At 35.9% G+C, this 17,608-nt stretch overlaps 2 protein-coding genes across 3 annotated transcripts in view; both read right to left on the bottom strand.

The window, feature by feature from the left end:
• Positions 1-7,457, bottom strand: part of SPAG1 (sperm associated antigen 1) — a 30,077-nt gene extending 22,620 nt beyond the window's left edge. The window contains 10 exon segments of the mRNA XM_032222987.1: positions 865-974; positions 1,673-1,738; positions 1,741-1,781; positions 2,085-2,133; positions 2,136-2,148; positions 2,695-2,820; positions 3,325-3,341; positions 3,344-3,479; positions 4,017-4,159; positions 7,270-7,457. Of these exon segments, the coding sequence (XP_032078878.1) occupies positions 865-974; positions 1,673-1,738; positions 1,741-1,781; positions 2,085-2,133; positions 2,136-2,148; positions 2,695-2,820; positions 3,325-3,341; positions 3,344-3,479; positions 4,017-4,142 (684 nt within the window). The 5' untranslated portion in view covers positions 4,143-4,159; positions 7,270-7,457.
• A 1,057-nt stretch (positions 7,458-8,514) lies between these two features.
• Positions 8,515-13,244, bottom strand: POLR2K (RNA polymerase II subunit K). 2 transcript variants are annotated; one of them, XM_032223027.1, is made up of 4 exons: positions 13,007-13,244; positions 10,745-10,829; positions 10,148-10,240; positions 8,515-8,647 (listed from the first exon to the last, which is right to left on the bottom strand). In XM_032223027.1, the coding sequence occupies exons 1-4, from the start codon at positions 13,010-13,012 to the stop codon at positions 8,625-8,627; spliced, it is 207 nt and encodes a 68-aa protein (XP_032078918.1). In that variant the 5' UTR covers positions 13,013-13,244; the 3' UTR covers positions 8,515-8,624. The 2 variants fall into 2 exon arrangements, with proteins under 2 accessions (XP_032078918.1, XP_032078919.1); XM_032223028.1 differs by lacking the exon at positions 13,007-13,244 and adding an exon at positions 10,980-11,156.
• Positions 13,245-17,608: the final 4,364 nt, after the last annotated feature.

Raw genomic sequence — 17,608 nt, 5'->3', positions numbered from 1 at the left:
TGATAGTGACATTTCCAACATTGGCATTTGAATAGTTCTTTATTGGCCAAGTGTGATTGGACCAGTGGTGGGTTGCAGGTGGTACACCCTGATACGGGCATACCAGTGCCTGCCCAGAGCATCAGGTACCATTCTGGTATGGTGCTCCGGAGGGCCCACCCGCCCGCCAGAGCTCCTTAGCTGTATTTGAGCTCTTTGGCGCTTCCGCACACAGAGCACATGGCTCCTGTGCGATGCTCCGCCGAGCAGCTGGAGTTTAGCTGAGCCTTGCGGAGGGATCGCAAGAGGTAACAACGCATGCTCATGCTGTGACCGTTCATGTAGTGGAACCCACCACTGGATTGGACACTTGGCCAATCACAATTGGAAGCAATTTGTCTTTGGTGCATATTCTCTCAGTGTACGTAAAGAAAAATAAAATACATTCATGAAGAATCATAAGATACAACACTTATTGAAAGTCATAGCTTACTAATAAGCAATCAAATCATTCTAGGAAACAAAACAATATAAATTGTAACGAGACAAGCAACATGGTTATACTCATAAGTGGGAAGAGATAAGAGATAATTGACTAGGCTTCATTGTTGTGTCCAACTTCAAGAGGAAAGCTGCCTGCTGCCACCTATTTTTGCACTTGGCACTTAGGAAAAAAAATACTGCCCTTTACTGAAACAATTCCCAAATCTCCCCTTAATCTTTACAGTGATTCTATCTATATATTGTGGTTTCTGAAGCCTTTATGGAACATAATAATTCTCATCTGTAAACTGATTATTTTTAAAGCAAATTAAGGTTCCTGCTTTGTTCAAGACAAATAAAATTATTTTAATAAATCAGAAAGAAAATTCAAAGAACAGTAACTTACCGACTGTAGTAGGCAATCGCTTCTTTATAATCACCTATGACAAATGCTTCATTAACCTTTTCTTTTTCACGATGAGCAGCAAATGTCTTTTCTTTTGTAGTCATCCCTAGAATAATTCTTATTGTAAATGAAAGGAATAACATTTACAGGCAAAGCGCTTACATAAAAGTATTTTAACTTTCATAGCTAGGGGTATCTTATAAAAAGTGCACTGATCTGGCAAGCAGTAATACTGCATTTCAATAACCCTATAGATTTCATATAGATTTCGATATAGATTTGCATTTGGGGCGGGGAGTTCATAGGTTTAATTCTCAGGATCCTCCAGTTAAAAGTAGCAAAGGTGGAACATATTTGTGCCTGAGACATTAGAGAACAGTGTTAACCAATAAACAACTGCATATTAGAAGCCTATGAGCTCATTCAGTATATAAGAAGGTTTGAGCCAGTCAACTCTGCCTGGACTGAAATGTCAAGATTTGATGTTGTTCTTTGTAATCTTTTATTTATTTATTTATTTATCTATATAATTTGCTACGTGGTAAAGATAATTTTTAAAATTTCATTTTCAAAATACCTGCCTTCTACTAGTAGTTAAATTACTTCAGTAGTAAAGATATACAATCAGAAACGTTTTCTTTTTGTTTTACCAGAGGGCAAAGCTGTATCTTCACAAAGCATAATAAAGTGGTAGGAACCTGTTTCAGAGAATGGGAATTTAAACATCTGATATGTACAGTTGCCATTAAGATATACAATTAACCAAAGTTCCCAAAAACTATACATTCCTTAGAGATTACTTACCTACTGTGTCTATCTCTGCTTTTGGCAATTTTATATTATTGTTAATGCTGGTTTTAGAATAGTCGTTTCCTGGTCCTCAATTTTGGAACATTCTTTTTCAACATCAAACCTTAAATTCAAAATGATTTAGTGTATGTTCGATTACAATAAGTTTCATTACAATATGATTTAAGTGCAAAACAACATCCTTTATTTGAAAGCCAGTGTTCTATCACAACCCATGTTGCCAATCAATTAAAGCAATGATCCCTCACAATCTTAGGCAGCTGTCTTTCCCAATGCAGATATTAGAAACTCTTATACCAGCAACATCAGGGATTGAATCTGGGCCTTAAGGACAGTTTACAGTTATATCCAGATGAATAAAAGCATCTCTCCATGCCAAGTAATGAGTAGAAGGTATCCAACATACTTATCCCATTCTTTGTAGTCTCTTGGTATATTTTTCTTTTTTTGCTTTATTTTACAGTTTCATTCTGTAACAAATATTATAAAAACATACTTTTTTATTTATTTTTACTATGGTTCAACACATTCACTCAACTTGAGTTCAACTCTCCTACTACATGGCTATGCTACATTACACCTGTCAGCAATTCTTGATCCAAATTAACTTGCTTTAGTGTTTAGTGTATTGGTTGAACACTGGGTAGACACTGATTCAAGTTTACTCTCCCTTGGAAGTCTTACTGAATAACTTTAAGTTAGTTGTTATCTCTTAGTGGTTAAGAAAAAAATTGGGAAGGATCCAGTGCCATATATCTTGCCTTGAACTTGTAAAGGAAAGGTATAAATATAAATCTAACCTAAATAAGCAATATATTCAACAATTGTTTCAAGATACAATTCTGGGGAATCAATGAATTTGTTTAACACTACTATTTAATACACTTGTACCAAAGAATTTAAGAGCTTTTTAAAAAAAAATTAGTATATCACATATTCTAATGAAGAATGGCACTTTTACTCTTTCTCCCCTTTTTCCCATGCAGTATAAAATTCACATATGAATATTGCATAACCTGACTTAGGGAAAGATGGTTCTCTGAACTACGAATTGGTGGTAAATTTTCCACATTTTCCTTGAAAACTTCAGTTGTAGCATATTGCGTTTTATACTCATCTTCTTTCATTTCTGTAATCCAGCTCTAAAACAAACAGATAACTTTGATTTGCTATATGTAAGAACTGCAGCCTAAAAACTCTAGGTAACAATACATTTTTACAGATTCATTAATGACTAATATTTTTAGTGCAGGTTCAGCAAAAGAGAAAGTAAAAACGTAAACCAAGTCAATACTGTGCTTGTGTATATAGTTGATGTTCTCTATACACTTTTTATCTATTCTAGACTACTGGCTAATATAGAATTTGCAATGTAAAACAGCTGGAGAGCCAATAAAAGAACATGCAACTTATTGCTATATCTCATAAGAAGCAGGATTTCAGACAAAGTGGTTTGTTTGACAATCTTAAAATTTAACATCAAGAATTATTTAAAGTTTGTAATTCACTAAGGGGATGAATTTAGTCTTCTGATGGTAGCCAGCTGAGGAAAACAGGGTGTGTGTATGTGTGTGTGTGATTCAACAGTGGACTAAATGAAACCCTAAATTAAAATTCTTACATTACACTTTGAAATTATGAATTACCGTCAAGTCATCATTAATTTTTTCCATTCTTCAGTAGTAAAATCAGAAGCATTAGCTACCGCTTTTTCTTTTCGAAGAACTCTGCTATTTGGAGCCAAAGACTCAATGCGGTTTTCACAAAATAAAATAAGTTCAGGGAAAAAGCCCTTCTTCGCCTGACCTTAAGATAAACAGGATATTAGATAACCACCAAACACATTATTATTCCAAGAATTAAAGCATAAATACCAATACCAGCATGAAATACTTATCCTTCCCTCCCAATCATTAATAAAAACCCTCAATTTGGGGAGTTTCTGTAACATCATCAGCCTTAACACACACAAACCTATCTAGTCATTATTAGTTGATTTATTATAATACATATTGCCAATTACTTTTGCTATAGTTCTTGTTTTGTACATTTTCCTTTACTTTTTAACTTAATCATACTTAGTTTCTACCTGCACTACATAAAAATAAGGCTTGTAGAAACCTAAATGTTCTTCCTACCACAAATGAGTTTAGCAAGAATTTTAAAAAATCTATGATTTTAGTGGCAAATACAAGTTTAATTATAAATTGTTATATCGTTATATGTATGTATATAAACTGCAATAATAAATAATGGTCTTTTAAAAAGGTAAAGTGTTCATTGTGTTCATTTTATTCATCTATTTTTTCTATGATAAAAATAAACATCATTTAAATGCTTACCTTAATATCTTGAGAATCTTTTCTAAATACTTACATCAGTGCATTTTCAATGAATTGTAGTCCAGATGATCAATAGGAATTTGATATGTTCTTGTCGTTTCATGGCTGAACCAGGATGACATTTGACCAGCACTTATAGCTACAAAGATAAAATTTAAGTATCTCCAATATAGTTTCTCAAAATTATTTATGAAACTGCCCAAGTTATAAAATAAAATGCTATAAACACAGTCAGATTTTTTTGGAAACTATTTTCAAATATAGAAGAAAGATGTCCATCTCAACCTTAATTTGGATCTGGATCAATTTACAACACCTGTATAATAACCCTTGGCATACGTAATTTCTCTAAATTTGAGACCATATTCTTGATTGTCACTGCTATATAGGTGTGATTAATCATCAATAACTATTTACCCAGTCAAGGAAAACAGGTGATACTGCCCCATAATCCATTCTAAATATTTCCTACTACTCCCAAATTATTCCCAGGTTTTGTTCTGGGCACGCTGCCAAGCAAAACTGCATATTTTATTCAAATATTTTCAAGAAGCCTATGTGGCTCTTAATGATACTGTATAACAGAATACCAATTCCAGGTTCTTTTGCTTCATAGTATGTTTTTTTCATTTCTTTTAATTAAAACAAAATTTAAATAAAATAATATGAGCAGGAAAAGAGAACACAGAGACACAAGACAAAATACTTTCAGATTTCCCCATGGACCTCTTTTAATACCTGCTTTTATTTGAAGTCACTCATATGGAACCATTTCTGTGACTAGAGCTATATTGATTTATGCTCGCACTTAATAGAAGAATTCACACACACACACCCAAAACCAGTAGAATGATAGATTATTTCTTACCAACTTGCCTCACTATTTCAAAGAAGCCAGAATTAAATCAGGATATACTGTACTCTATTAAGGTAATATATTAAAAGATTCTATGTTGATGCTAATAAACCGACTCTGATAGAATTCAACATAGCATGTTAGATTTTATTCAAAAATAGACAATTAACTCTGATGATATTGGTTTTTTTTTCCTGAATCTCCTAAACCTGATCTGAAGGGTCACTAAATCTTCTTGAGTAGATTTATGAATGATCAGAAAAGAAATCTGTTATATTGGCAACATCATACCTTTTCCAGATCATATTATACATGCTGTACAGATTTCATCTTATATAATGACATATATTTAATAATTTTATCAAACAATTATTTAATACTATTCTGCCTTAAACTAAGCCCAAGAGACATTATCAAAGAAAAAATTGAGAGTGAAAAATGGCCTTTTAAAATCATTTTTGCTATTTACAGATAAGTAGAGTAGCTATTATAATGAGCAACATGTTGAATTTAGGAGCTATGTAGCTTATTTTAATGTTGTTATTCTGCAAAATGTAGAGTGTTAAAAGATCCAGTTGCTCTTTGGAATTTTGTCTTTGACTGAATTTAAGTTATTCATGCCTTTCTATTTGCCTGAAGAAAAAAATACTTTCCTTTTGCCCAAAGAAAAAATCTTTGCAGAGATTTTTTATCCATAAGATAATTGCTCAGGTTTAATGGTGCACAAAAAATAAATTGTTTTAGGTTTTTATTATTTAAAGAAATGAAGAGAAAAGAAGTGTGTGTATAATTCTCATATAGCAAATACATTATGTTGAATGTATCATCAGTGTTCATGTTTCTAATTTTAATTGCATTGAGTAAAGTGCCTACGCAGCTGATTTAATTAAAAGGAGTGCTAATTCCTAGAATACATCTTTGTATATAATCCTATATATTTTGTGGCAGAACATCATGTTACAGTAGTTTTTGCCATATTAGGCAAACATACTTATTCCTCTGTAAACAAGTATTTTCTGCTACAATTTTTTAAGTTTTGTAAATGGCTACCTTGGAAATTATTTTTGGCTTTCTTTGAAATTACAGTAAAACAGATGATAAAGTGTATATATATATACTGGCCCAAAACATACCCTTCAGTCAAAAAGCAGCTAAATTGTTTCATTACAAAATGACACAATAAAGAATTAATTGGAAACCAGTGAGATCTCTTCTTTGGAATCAACCAATTTTAAAAATTCAGATTCATGGATCTTGCTGGAATTCATTCTTCTATACAATGATTTACTCAGTTTTATTTTTTTGTGAGTGAACTCTAAAGACACACAAAGAAAACAGGAGAAATGTATGAAGAATAGGAGCAAAACACCATTTTTTGTTAGGAAGGCAGTTCTTATAAATGCCCTCTGTCGTTCAAAAATAATACAGCATCCTTTTTTCAAACAATTAGCAACTGTTGCTATGTACTAAACTGAAAAATATGGCTTCCTAGGCTTTTGCAGCTTCAGTGTATCCGTGAACCTACTCCACTATTTCATAAAATGTGGATCTAAGATGCTTAGGGGTTCATCAAGACTGTAAAATTGAAATGATTTTCCAAAATGTAAATCCTATAAAACTACCATATTAAAATCCCATCAAATGATGTCAATTTTAATATGATATTGATAACATAACCCATATAAGCAAAAGTTTGTTGGAGGCCCTTCATCATTTTTAAAGTGGGAAAGTTCTGAGTAAACAAAAGATTAAGTAATGCTGATCTAACTTGTCAAAGCTGCATTCCTTTATTTGAGAGTGAATTCAGAAAATAAACTGATTTGGTACATAACAGGAGAATCACTTTTCTCCTGTGAAAGACTAAAATAGGTAGGAATCTGTCTAAAGCTGTATCTTTTTAAATTGGGCACTTTAAGATGGATGGACTTCAACTCCCAGAATTCCCCAGCTAGCACTGCATTGAATTATGCTGGCTGGAGAATTCTGGGAAATGAAGTCCACCCATCTCAAAGTTGCTGAGTTTGAAAACACTGCTATATGGTTCTTCACGCCAAGGCAAGATGAAGCCTCTTTGTTCCCCCCTCAATTACCACTCCCAACAATATCAAGAGATGCCGGGAGTTGTTTCAACTTACATCTGGGATCCAAGACACTGAAGAAAAAGTAGATGGAAATGAATGGACGGGTATTGGACCCTCAGCCTTTCCCCACCTCCCCTGCTCCTTCCGAAACCAAACCCGTGTTTACTGTGTTCACGGGAAGCCCGCCCCCCCCCCCGTCCGGGCTATCCTCTAATTGCTCCCATTGATGTCCCCACACCCCGAATCTTTCCCGCTCTCCCCAATACCTCTGCATCCCACCCCTTTTTCCTTTCTCGCTCCTTGGACGGTTACCTGTTTCAATGAAAGCCGAGCGCCTCCTCCTCCTCTTCCCTCCACTGCTTCCCAACAGTCCCGTCCTACACAAGGGATGCTGCGAGGGTCCACCCGCCGTCAGTAGCCAATTAACGCACGCGCTCGCACCTGGCAGAAGCGCCGCCGGTTAGTCTGCTCGATTCCCTCTAGGCGCGTGAGATTCAGTACCTGAGGGAGCATGCGTGGAAACCCCCGTCCCAGCCAGGAAACTCTCCATAGGAGAGGGAGGGGAGTGGCGTTGTTGGACGGTTCCCATGGCGACACTGGGAAAGACGCCGCGTGGGAGAGAACCCGCTCCCCCCCTCATTTAAAACCACTGGAAGGTCATGATATCTGATACAGAAGGAATCGATTAATATTTTACTGAGTTTATATATTCTTTTCTGTTTCTCCTTCCACGCGAAGCAGTTTAGCAAAGAAACGGAACAAGAAATTGGCTCACCAGCAAATTGCGTGGCTCAGCACAACAACATAGCTTGGAAAGGCCTTGTTATCCTTAGTAGATCCAAGAAAGATAACCAGGTTTCATATAAATGTAATGCAAAGCAGGTGGAAAATTAGATTCAGAATTCTTCCATCTCCTTATTGAAAAAATATGATATAGTATCAGACCCAATTTTTTTCAACAAGTATTCTCTATGCCATCTCTTCACTTAGAACAGTAAAACTGATTGTCCATTTGAAACTAAAGTGCAAATATTTCAAGCTTCAATAAAGTTAAACATAAGGGAAGAGACTCTTTTATTGTAATTAAAAAAAACCATAAAAATCAAGCCAAATATCTGTAAAGGAGTTCTCACTTTTAAAATTCTTGTCATTTTAGCCTTCATTTTCCAAGAAATCAAAAAAGGGCATGTACACATATTAAATTGATATATTACTTTTTCTGTACTTTGCATATTGTTTTCCCAAACTGGAACATGGGGGGTGGTGAGTATTGGGCATATATTGTTATATTTGTAACTAGTCAGTGAGATAAATAAAGCTAAAAATAAATGATTGGGCATCTATTAGTGAGCTTAATGATTAAAGCTGGCAGAATGAACCATTGTTTAATGATCCAATCCTGAACTACTTCATTCCTCCAAACCTTCCCCATTTCATTCCAAACCAAAAACAATATGGTAATTTTAATTAGTATAATTTACATTAGATAGTACAACAATCCTCTAACATGTAGGTTTAACTCTAATCAAATGTTGCTTCTATAAACAGTCAACAAAGTGCTTGAAATAAAATTTTATTGCAAGAACCAAAATTGGAGTATTTGCTTAAATAAAATCAACACAGAATGGACATGAATTCAGATCAATTAGATGCATCCTCTGTTCTCTTCATCGGGCATCAAATACAACTACTGTGACACAGTTAAGGAAATGACTGACTGGAAAATATGAAAAATGACAACTAATAAAAATTAGACAAATAATTTTATAATTTGCAATGTATAAATAAGAGTAGTTATCCCTTAGCTCATCTTCTGTCACATATATATTTTCTCATAGTTCACAAACTTATTCTTAACTGGAGGTCTATTCATGCATTCTTACTTATAATCCTTCCTATTGCTCATTTTCACTAAGAGATAAAACTGGCAAATCAAATATTTTCTAAATCAGATCTAAAAACTATTAAACTGATTTTGTCCATGTAACCTATCTCAAAAAAGTTTCTGAAAGTTTCCAGTACATGAGAAATACATAGGGCTTGGATGAGACAGTGGCCCAATGCTGTGAATTTGATTCCTCTGAAAGTATAAGTAGAAACTTCCTTCCTTACATTCTGCAATATTAAAATATTTTTATTCTATTGTATTTTTGAACAAAGCAATTGTTGAGATCTATTGTGTATGTATTTATTAAGTTTTTTTAATCTGTAGTTTCTATTTTCTACAAGAATCTCACAACTATGCTATCAACAATTATTATAAATAAATAAAAGCCCAAGTCAACATCTATTAGAATTTTCAGGCACTGTACGGAAATATGGGTGTCCTGCATGTAAAAACTCCCTAACCAGACTGTTTTGAATGTACTCCTCTTTAAGTGTCTGGAAGCCTGAGAGAAATGGATTTAAAAATGTTATGAAAGGAAACATTAAATTGGGACAGCAAATGCTGGCACAATTAAATGTGACAGATGCTGCTTTCACTAGTCACACTTACAATGTCATTTGAGAAAATAGGTTACAAAGTATGTTATATACTTTAAGCTGTGGCAAGCCTGCTTTAAAGTATTTCTAATCAGATTAAATATTTGCATATCTAATAGTGTAATAGTAAATTCTGGCATTTCATTTTATAGATAATCTTAAGGAGCTTTTAATACTATTCCAATTTTACAGTATGCTTCATCTAACTAATATACGGGTAATCTTGACTTACAGCAGTTTATTTAGTGACTGTTTAAAGTTACAGCAGCACTGAAAAAAGTGATTTATGATCGTTTTTCACACTAATGGTCCCTGCAGCAATCCATGATTAAAGAATCAGAATTTGGATTCTTGGCAACTTACTTATATTATGATGGTTGCACTGTCCCAGGGTCATGTTACCATCTTTTGTAAATTTCTGTGAAGCAAAGTCAAGGGGGAAGCCAGACATTAACCCTAACGACTGTGTTACTGTTAGCAACTATAGTGAACTGTGGCAAGTAAGGTCATAAAATGGTGCAAAAACTCATTTAACAACTTTTAGCAACAGAAATTTTGGGCACAATTGTGGTCTACCTGTATGGTATACCTGTATGAAATAAAACAGACTTGTTGGCAAATCACTGTGTAAGTGTAAAATGACATCACTGAATGAGATACTAGAAGAGATAAAAACACAAATTAAGATGCTCAAGTATAAGGATACATCTTTTTGTTCTTTTCTTATACATTATTCTGTAACCACACTCTCTGCATCTGATAGGATCTCTTGCTTTTATCTCATTTTCTTTGTGACAATCTGAAAACAATGACAATCAATAAGAGGTAAAATAAGTGATAAAATAAAAAATTAAATTAAGCATTAGGACAAACAAAACCACAGATTTTATTGGAAATAAGTAAATTTGCTAACTAGCTTTTGACTACTCTTCAGTGATATATATAAAGAACTTCTCTCCCTAGTAAAAAAATTTTTTACTAAATTATCTCATATTCTTTTTCACAGAATAATTACAGGAAGCAAACCCATAGTAGCTATAACATCTAGTTTCTTTCCTCCTCCTTCAGAATGAAGAAAAACGACACTAGCATGGAGACTCCGGAAGTTTAACTAGTGATTTTTAACTAACACACATTCTATTTAAATCTATAGCACTGTTCAGGGTTATGCTTTAAAAAATTAGGACTCAAATCAAAAGGAAAAATAACCGTAACATTGTTAATATGAAAGTCTTGTTAATAACCCCACCGCAACCCTATCCCTTAAACAGCTTTATTCTCTGTGTACTATGGCTTTACTTACCTCCACAGATGTATATCATTGGTTGCTGCTTTGGAGGGGGAGCATCTTCTTCCATAACCTGTTGAAAGCCAGCACGTTCCATATCCTGTTGTAAAAGAAAGCCAGCACGTTCAGGTTACATAATTTCCCTCCATAAATCAATCTCAGTTGAGCAAAATTAAAAGAAAAAGATACAAGAGAGCTCGTTAAGTATTGGAAACAACGCAAATGCAAATTACTCCATCCCATGACTTACCGGTCGTAGCTTGATCTATGAGGTTTTACTCCGAGCGTCAAAAGGAAATGTGAATTGAGGAAAAATATTGGGAAGGACTAAAAAAAACCGGACTAGACCTGCTCAAACGAAGTGGTTTCTTCAAAATAAACCTATAACGGCCTCTTTCCCTTACAGGATATATCTCACACGCACGACTCTGTGGCGCACGTTGATGACGTAATTAATTAAAACTCCGTCGCCTTTGTGAGAAAGCGATCTGAAGCTATAACGCAGGGATTTCAATTACATAAATTGAGTTATTCTTGATGTAATTGTATAATGTTTTATGAATGTACATATATTACTAGTTTAATAAACGAGGGCGGGGAGAGATTTCTCTTTTTCAATATGCAACGAAAACAAAATGTTTAAGGAGGTCCTGAAAGGATTTTAGGGAGCTGGAAGATTCAGAATGTATTTAGAACAGCTTCTAATGCCAACGCCTATATCTGAATAGTATTTATTATAGCTACATGTTGGTTTCAAAACAAAGGATCTGAAGATCTACAAAATGCTTTCTCTCACTGCTAAATAAAAAATCTAGAATGGACAAGTCACATCAAGTCACAGCACTGGACTGAGAGCACATTCATTGAACACAATGGGACAAACTCATGTGTTTGAATGGCCATATTTGAAAATACTGTGATTAAATTCACATATTAAAAACTCTTTGTTTAACCAAAGTTTATTAAAAAATAGTTGGCCAGAGTTTATAAGCCACAATGACTAGGTACACATTATTTAACCTAAACCAAATTGTGTAACATGGAAATTGTGCCTCCGTTGTTTATAAGGAAAATTCTTTTTTTCCTTTCAGATTAATACATAATCCTTCTGAATGCTGTACAAGCTCTGAAGAATACCACAAACGTATTTAGTAAATATCTGTAGTCCTGGGGTTCATAATGCCTAAATCTACCTACCATTCAGAGTAATAAGCATTCTATTCATAGAGGAAGGTGTTCTTATTGGTGTTTTTACATGACATTGAACTTTAGCTAACTACATTTTGGCCTAATAGGTTAGCAAACATACCCTTGTTCATTTATGATTCAATATGTTCTTGGCATTCAGAAAAGTGGGTGAATACACCATGAGTCAAGGGACTACAGTTAAGCGTGTATTGCGCATGCTAACGCATGCTACCTTTACAACCAGTCTGTACAATTAATCAATATAAATATTGATTAATTATATTCATTCCCAGCGGGAGAAGGGAGACCGCATGGGAGTGTCTTAAGTGTCTTAAATAAAAGCCGTGTATTGTATTTGTATTGTATTTATTAGGATTTATAGGCCGCTCTTTTCCCTGAGGGGACTCAGGGCGGCTTACAATCATTAGGGAGGGGGGTGCAATTCAAAAATAAACAATATGTGAACAAAGTAAAATAATAAAAACACAACTTGCATTCAACACTCAACACTCAGGTGGGGCAAATTAGAAGCTTATCCCCAGGCCTGTTGGGATAGCCAGGTCTTGAGGGCTGTGCGGAAGGCCTGGACGGTGGTGAGGGTGCGGATCTCGACGGGGAGGTCGTTCCACAGGGTCGGAGCTGCAACAGAAAAGGCTCTCCTCCGTGTAGTCGCCAGTCGACATTGACTGGCGGATGGGATTCGGAGGAGGCCCAGTCTGTGCGATCTTATCGGTCGGAGGGAGGTGTGACAAGACCTTTCATTCTCGTATCAATTTAACACATTGCGAATTCTTTTGGAACATTGTGAAACGAGACCTTTTCCATACAGAGTGACTGAGAATTCCAATCGACTTCAGCGTGAATTGCGATGGCGAGGAACAGGGGACTCCGCTTCCGTACTTAAACATAAGCAGATTTTTATACACAGTATAAAAACAAACATACAAACAAAACACAGAAAACGTCCTAACAGCAGCGGCTAAATAATGCATCCAGCAAAGCCCGGAGCAGAATTAAGGTAGAGATGGACTTGGGCGGAGATGGAGAGAGAAGTAAGACAGGGATGAAACCTGTCCAAAGGAAGCCAACCTTCATGCTGGTTTAACCGCCTTTCGCAAAAAGCCTCCCGCCGCAGTAGCTGCCTTGTTTTGCTCAGCCACTCAATCAGCCTCGTGCAGAAATAGTATATAGGGTTTCCTGCTTGTGCAGGGGGTTGGACTAGAAGACCTCCAAGGTCCCTTCCAAGTCTGTCATTCTGTTTAAAGCCCGCTCTTCCGCCTCCCTTTCGCCGAAGCGCGACGCTCGTGCGCCTGAGGGTTATCCGAGCCTCCCTCCTTGGAGCTGGCGGGGGGGGGGAGCTACAACAGTTGGGAAAGGCGGGTAGTTCAAACCGGAGCGAGGGAAACCTCAGCTGATGCACGAGAGCAGCCGGCGGCTCCTTCCTCGACGGTCCCAGGCAGAGAGAGAGAGAGAAAGAGACAGACAAGAGACACAGCTGACCCGGCTCTGGGCTGCCAAAGAGCGCTCCTCTAAATCTTCGGGCGGCGCTCGCATTGCTTCCCCAGTCTCCCTGGCTCCCCGTTGATCACCGTCCTCCCTTCCGCTCCGCCTGCTTTCCTCGCTCACCTTGACCGGAGGGGGATTGGGGAGCTCTCTTTGCCCCTCACTCCCCGGGGAATAAATCCCGCGTCTCTTTCTGTCCCACAGAAAATGGCAAGAGTGTAACACCCCCCACCTGGGGTGCAAAGGGGGGTGGTGGTTGAGCAGACCTGGATTAGTTACCTGCCATTGAGGGCTTTAAGCATACTGCTGAGGGATACACTGGGGAAAAGGGTAGGGATTCCTCCTTCCCCTCCCTGCCTTTCATCTCTCCTCCTCCTCCTCCATTCTGAATTAAATATGCAGAAAACTTCACCTGAAGGAACTTTTGCCTCTCAGACTGACTAGGTAAGTGAGGTCTGTTACCTGGTCTGGTGGAGGAAATTTCAAACGCCCAACACCCAAGACATGAAATTGGGAATGAAATTGACTTTATACACAAGGGAGGAGAGTGTAATTTAGGATTGCGGTGCTCTACACACTAATCTGGAACTTGAGGGGAAAATAAGGGTCTTACATCTGAGTAGACATGCTTAAGATGGCTGCTGTTAATGTATCTGAGGTAAATGTTGCAGGTGAACATAGCTACGTCTGTATTAGAAATGTTCCTTATTCAACGGCTTATGAAAATATCCAGTGCAGGCAACATATATTAATTAATATTAATATTTAACTTGCCTTAAATATATTCTGCAACTTCTACCCAGGATTGTAGGGACGATATGTTTTCAGTAGTGTATGCCATTCCCTGCTAAACTTTATTACTGATAGCTGTTCATTTCACACTAGAACCGAAGTAGAATATTAATTCTCTCCATTTTCTAAGCAATTGCAAAAAGATCAAAGATGTCACAGTCCTCCCTTCATGATGATCATTTGTTGTGTTCTAATAGGAGACAGGTAGTCCTGAACCTATGACCACAATTGAATCTAAAATTTTATTTTGTGCAGTAATACAGTTAAGTGAATTTTGCCCCGCTCTACGACCTTTCTTGTTGCAGTTGTTAAGTGAATCATGCAGGTGTTAAGTTAGTAATACGGTTGTTAAGTGAATCTAGCTTCCTCCATTGACTTTGCTTGTCTACTGTCAGAAGGTTGCACAAAGTGATCACATGACTCCAGGACACTGCAACCATCATAAATATGAACCAGTTGCCAAGCATCTGAATTTTGATCATGTGACCATGGGGATGCTGCAATGTCATAAGTAAAAACCGGTCTTAAGTCACTTTTTTCAGTTCTAAAACTTTGAATAGTCACTAAATGAACAGTTGTAAATCGGGACTACCTGTATATGCTGCTGAAGTACTGAAGTATCTTTGTTATATTTTGTAAAATGTAAAATGTTTCTGGTTCCTCAGCATCTTGGGTAATGCCTGTACAATTGTGGAATTTTGTGTTACCCGCAGTCGCCTTGTGAATCCACCAGAGTAAGTACCGAATTTTTGATGATCCATGTGGATCTCCATCCATGCAGACAATGTCCAGAAACTAAACTCTTCAGTGATTCTGTCTGAATGCTGTATTACAACCACTTTTAAAACTGAGTAGATTTTGAACTGTCATGTTAGTCATCTGTTTAAATAAACAATTCTATTAGATATGCCAACATTTGAGAGACTGAAAATCTTGATTTAAGATCAACAGCTTACATAAACCAATTGCCTAAATGAAGTTTCCTGTTTTGAATGTACTATATTTATTTCCGAAAACAAAAACATGAATTTATAATTAAATAGTCCTCTCTTAGAATGGATGGATGGATTGAGAAAAAGAAAGAGATTGATGCTACAGAGTTATCATAGAATCTGAGAATTTGGAAGGGACCTCAAAGATAATCCAACCCTCTTTTTGAGATAGGCCTATCTATCCAGCCTTTGTTTGAAGACTACCTTTCAAAGCAACATATCACTTGAGGCAACTTATTCCACTGGCTGACAGCTCCTGTTGTTAAGCAATGCCTCTTAATAAATCTAATTCTTCTTTTCTATAATTGATTTTAGCTCTGTTCTCCAAGGCAACAGGGAACAACCTCCATTGTCTCTTTTGTACAACCATCTGAAGACTGCTATCAATTTTATTTCTGTCAATCTTGTCTTCTACAGGCTAAATAAGCATAGTTATTTTAACTGTTCCTCACAGTACTTGGTACCTTGTTTTATCACCATCTTGACAATCCTTCTCTCAACTCATTGTAGCTTGTCAATGTCCTTTTAAAAATAAAACTAGGTACAGTATTTAATATCAGCCCTGACCAAGACAGAATGGGGCAGTTATTTCCCATACTCAGGACTCTAAGCTTCTGGTTATATCAGTTCTTCAGGGTAGACTAGATCTCGAAACACACTCTACATAAATACTAGTCTTATACTTTATTGAAATATAAACAAAGGCAAATATACATGTCTCAGGGTGTTGCAGGATCCTATGTGTGTCAGTCACCAGTACCAGAAGTTTAGTCTTCTGAGCTTTTGGACTCATGCTGGAGCCCATCTTCAGGGAACTTCTCTCTCACCAGACTGTTTATTGAGATAGGCTATAATACAGGTAATCTTTGACTTACAACCATTTGCTTAATGACCATTTGAAAATAGCAACTTATTACCATTTTTCACACAACTGGTGTAGCATGATCAAAATTTGGATGCTTGGCAACTGGCATGCATTTATGACAGTTGCAATGTCCCGGGTTCATGTGATCACCTTTTGTGACTTTTTGACAAGCAAAGACAATGGGGAAGTCAGATTCATTTAACAAGCATATCATTAACTAAAAACTGCAGTGATTCACTTAACAACTGTGGCAAGAAAGGTTGTAAAATTGGCCAAAATTAACAACTGTCTTGCTTATTAATGAAAATTTTGGGCTTAATTTTGATCATAAGCCAAGGACTACCTGTATCTCCCATCCAGAACTTAAGGAATGTTTGTTTCTTTATCTATTAAGTTTCATTCTGTTCATTTCACTCCAATGTTCAGCTTGTCTGAATATATTTGAATCTTCTCTTTATCCTCTGAAGAGTTAGCATCTTACAATTTTGTGTCACCAAATTGATAGTCATCATCTGAGTCATTAATACAAATGTTAAATAAAACAGGATCCATGACACAGTCCTGTGGTGCAGTGCACTCTATAATACTCTTCAGTCTGATAATAGTTATGAGTAATCACTGGGTGTAATCATTCAATGAGTTATGAATCCATTTAACTATTATCTTATTCAGTTTGCATTTTACTAGTTTATTAATGGGGATATTGTAAGATAGTTTATCAGATATTTTTTAGATTTCCATAGAGACAACAACCTCTGTTAGACTCCCTTATCATATGCATTATTACATAAATGGAAACGAAAACTACTGTTCTATTACTTTATTCAGAAATAAAATCCTCTGAACAAAGTGGCATTTCTTTCTAATTATGCATGTATATAACTACATATTTATTTCTATAAGCAGGAAACAACTTTCCTACCTTGGGAAAAAATAACTTTCCTTTCAGAAGAAACTAAAGATGCAATGTGTTAGAAAAGTTATAAGTACTCATAATTCAGTAACCAAACAGGCTATAAATTACAACTTTTTGAATGTATAAATATGAATGGACCAGATTAATATAGTATATGACATGAGAATATTTAGAATCAAAGCTTCTTTGATACTTTAATAAAAACATTAAGTACAATATTATATTATTTTAAAAGCCAATGAAGGACAGTAGGGGATGATGGCAAGAAAGCCAACACTCTATTGAATCTACTGACAATAGAGTTCATTTGATAGTTTGGACATAACACCTGGGAGATCCCATATGCTCCATCTTAAGCTTCTAAAGATAAAAAGGGAAGAAAATGAAATTATAGCAACTTTATTTTAAAAAAACACAAAAATATCCTTCAACATGTTAAGTATAGCTTCTTTTACATAGAAATGCAACATTTAACTCAAGCATTTTAAAGTTATTTTTAATTAAAACATTACTATGCAAATTTTACATATGGTGAGCTATTCCAAGGAATAAAATTAAACCGTTAAGATCTAATTTTGCTAAAGTTTGATCTTCACTTTTTATCAGCTTCCAATTTATTCATG

The sequence above is a fragment of the Thamnophis elegans genome, chromosome 8, assembly GCF_009769535.1.
Source record: "Thamnophis elegans isolate rThaEle1 chromosome 8, rThaEle1.pri, whole genome shotgun sequence".
Classification (NCBI taxonomy): Eukaryota; Metazoa; Chordata; class Lepidosauria; order Squamata; family Colubridae; genus Thamnophis; species Thamnophis elegans.
This window is presented reverse-complemented; position numbering and strand designations above follow the sequence as displayed.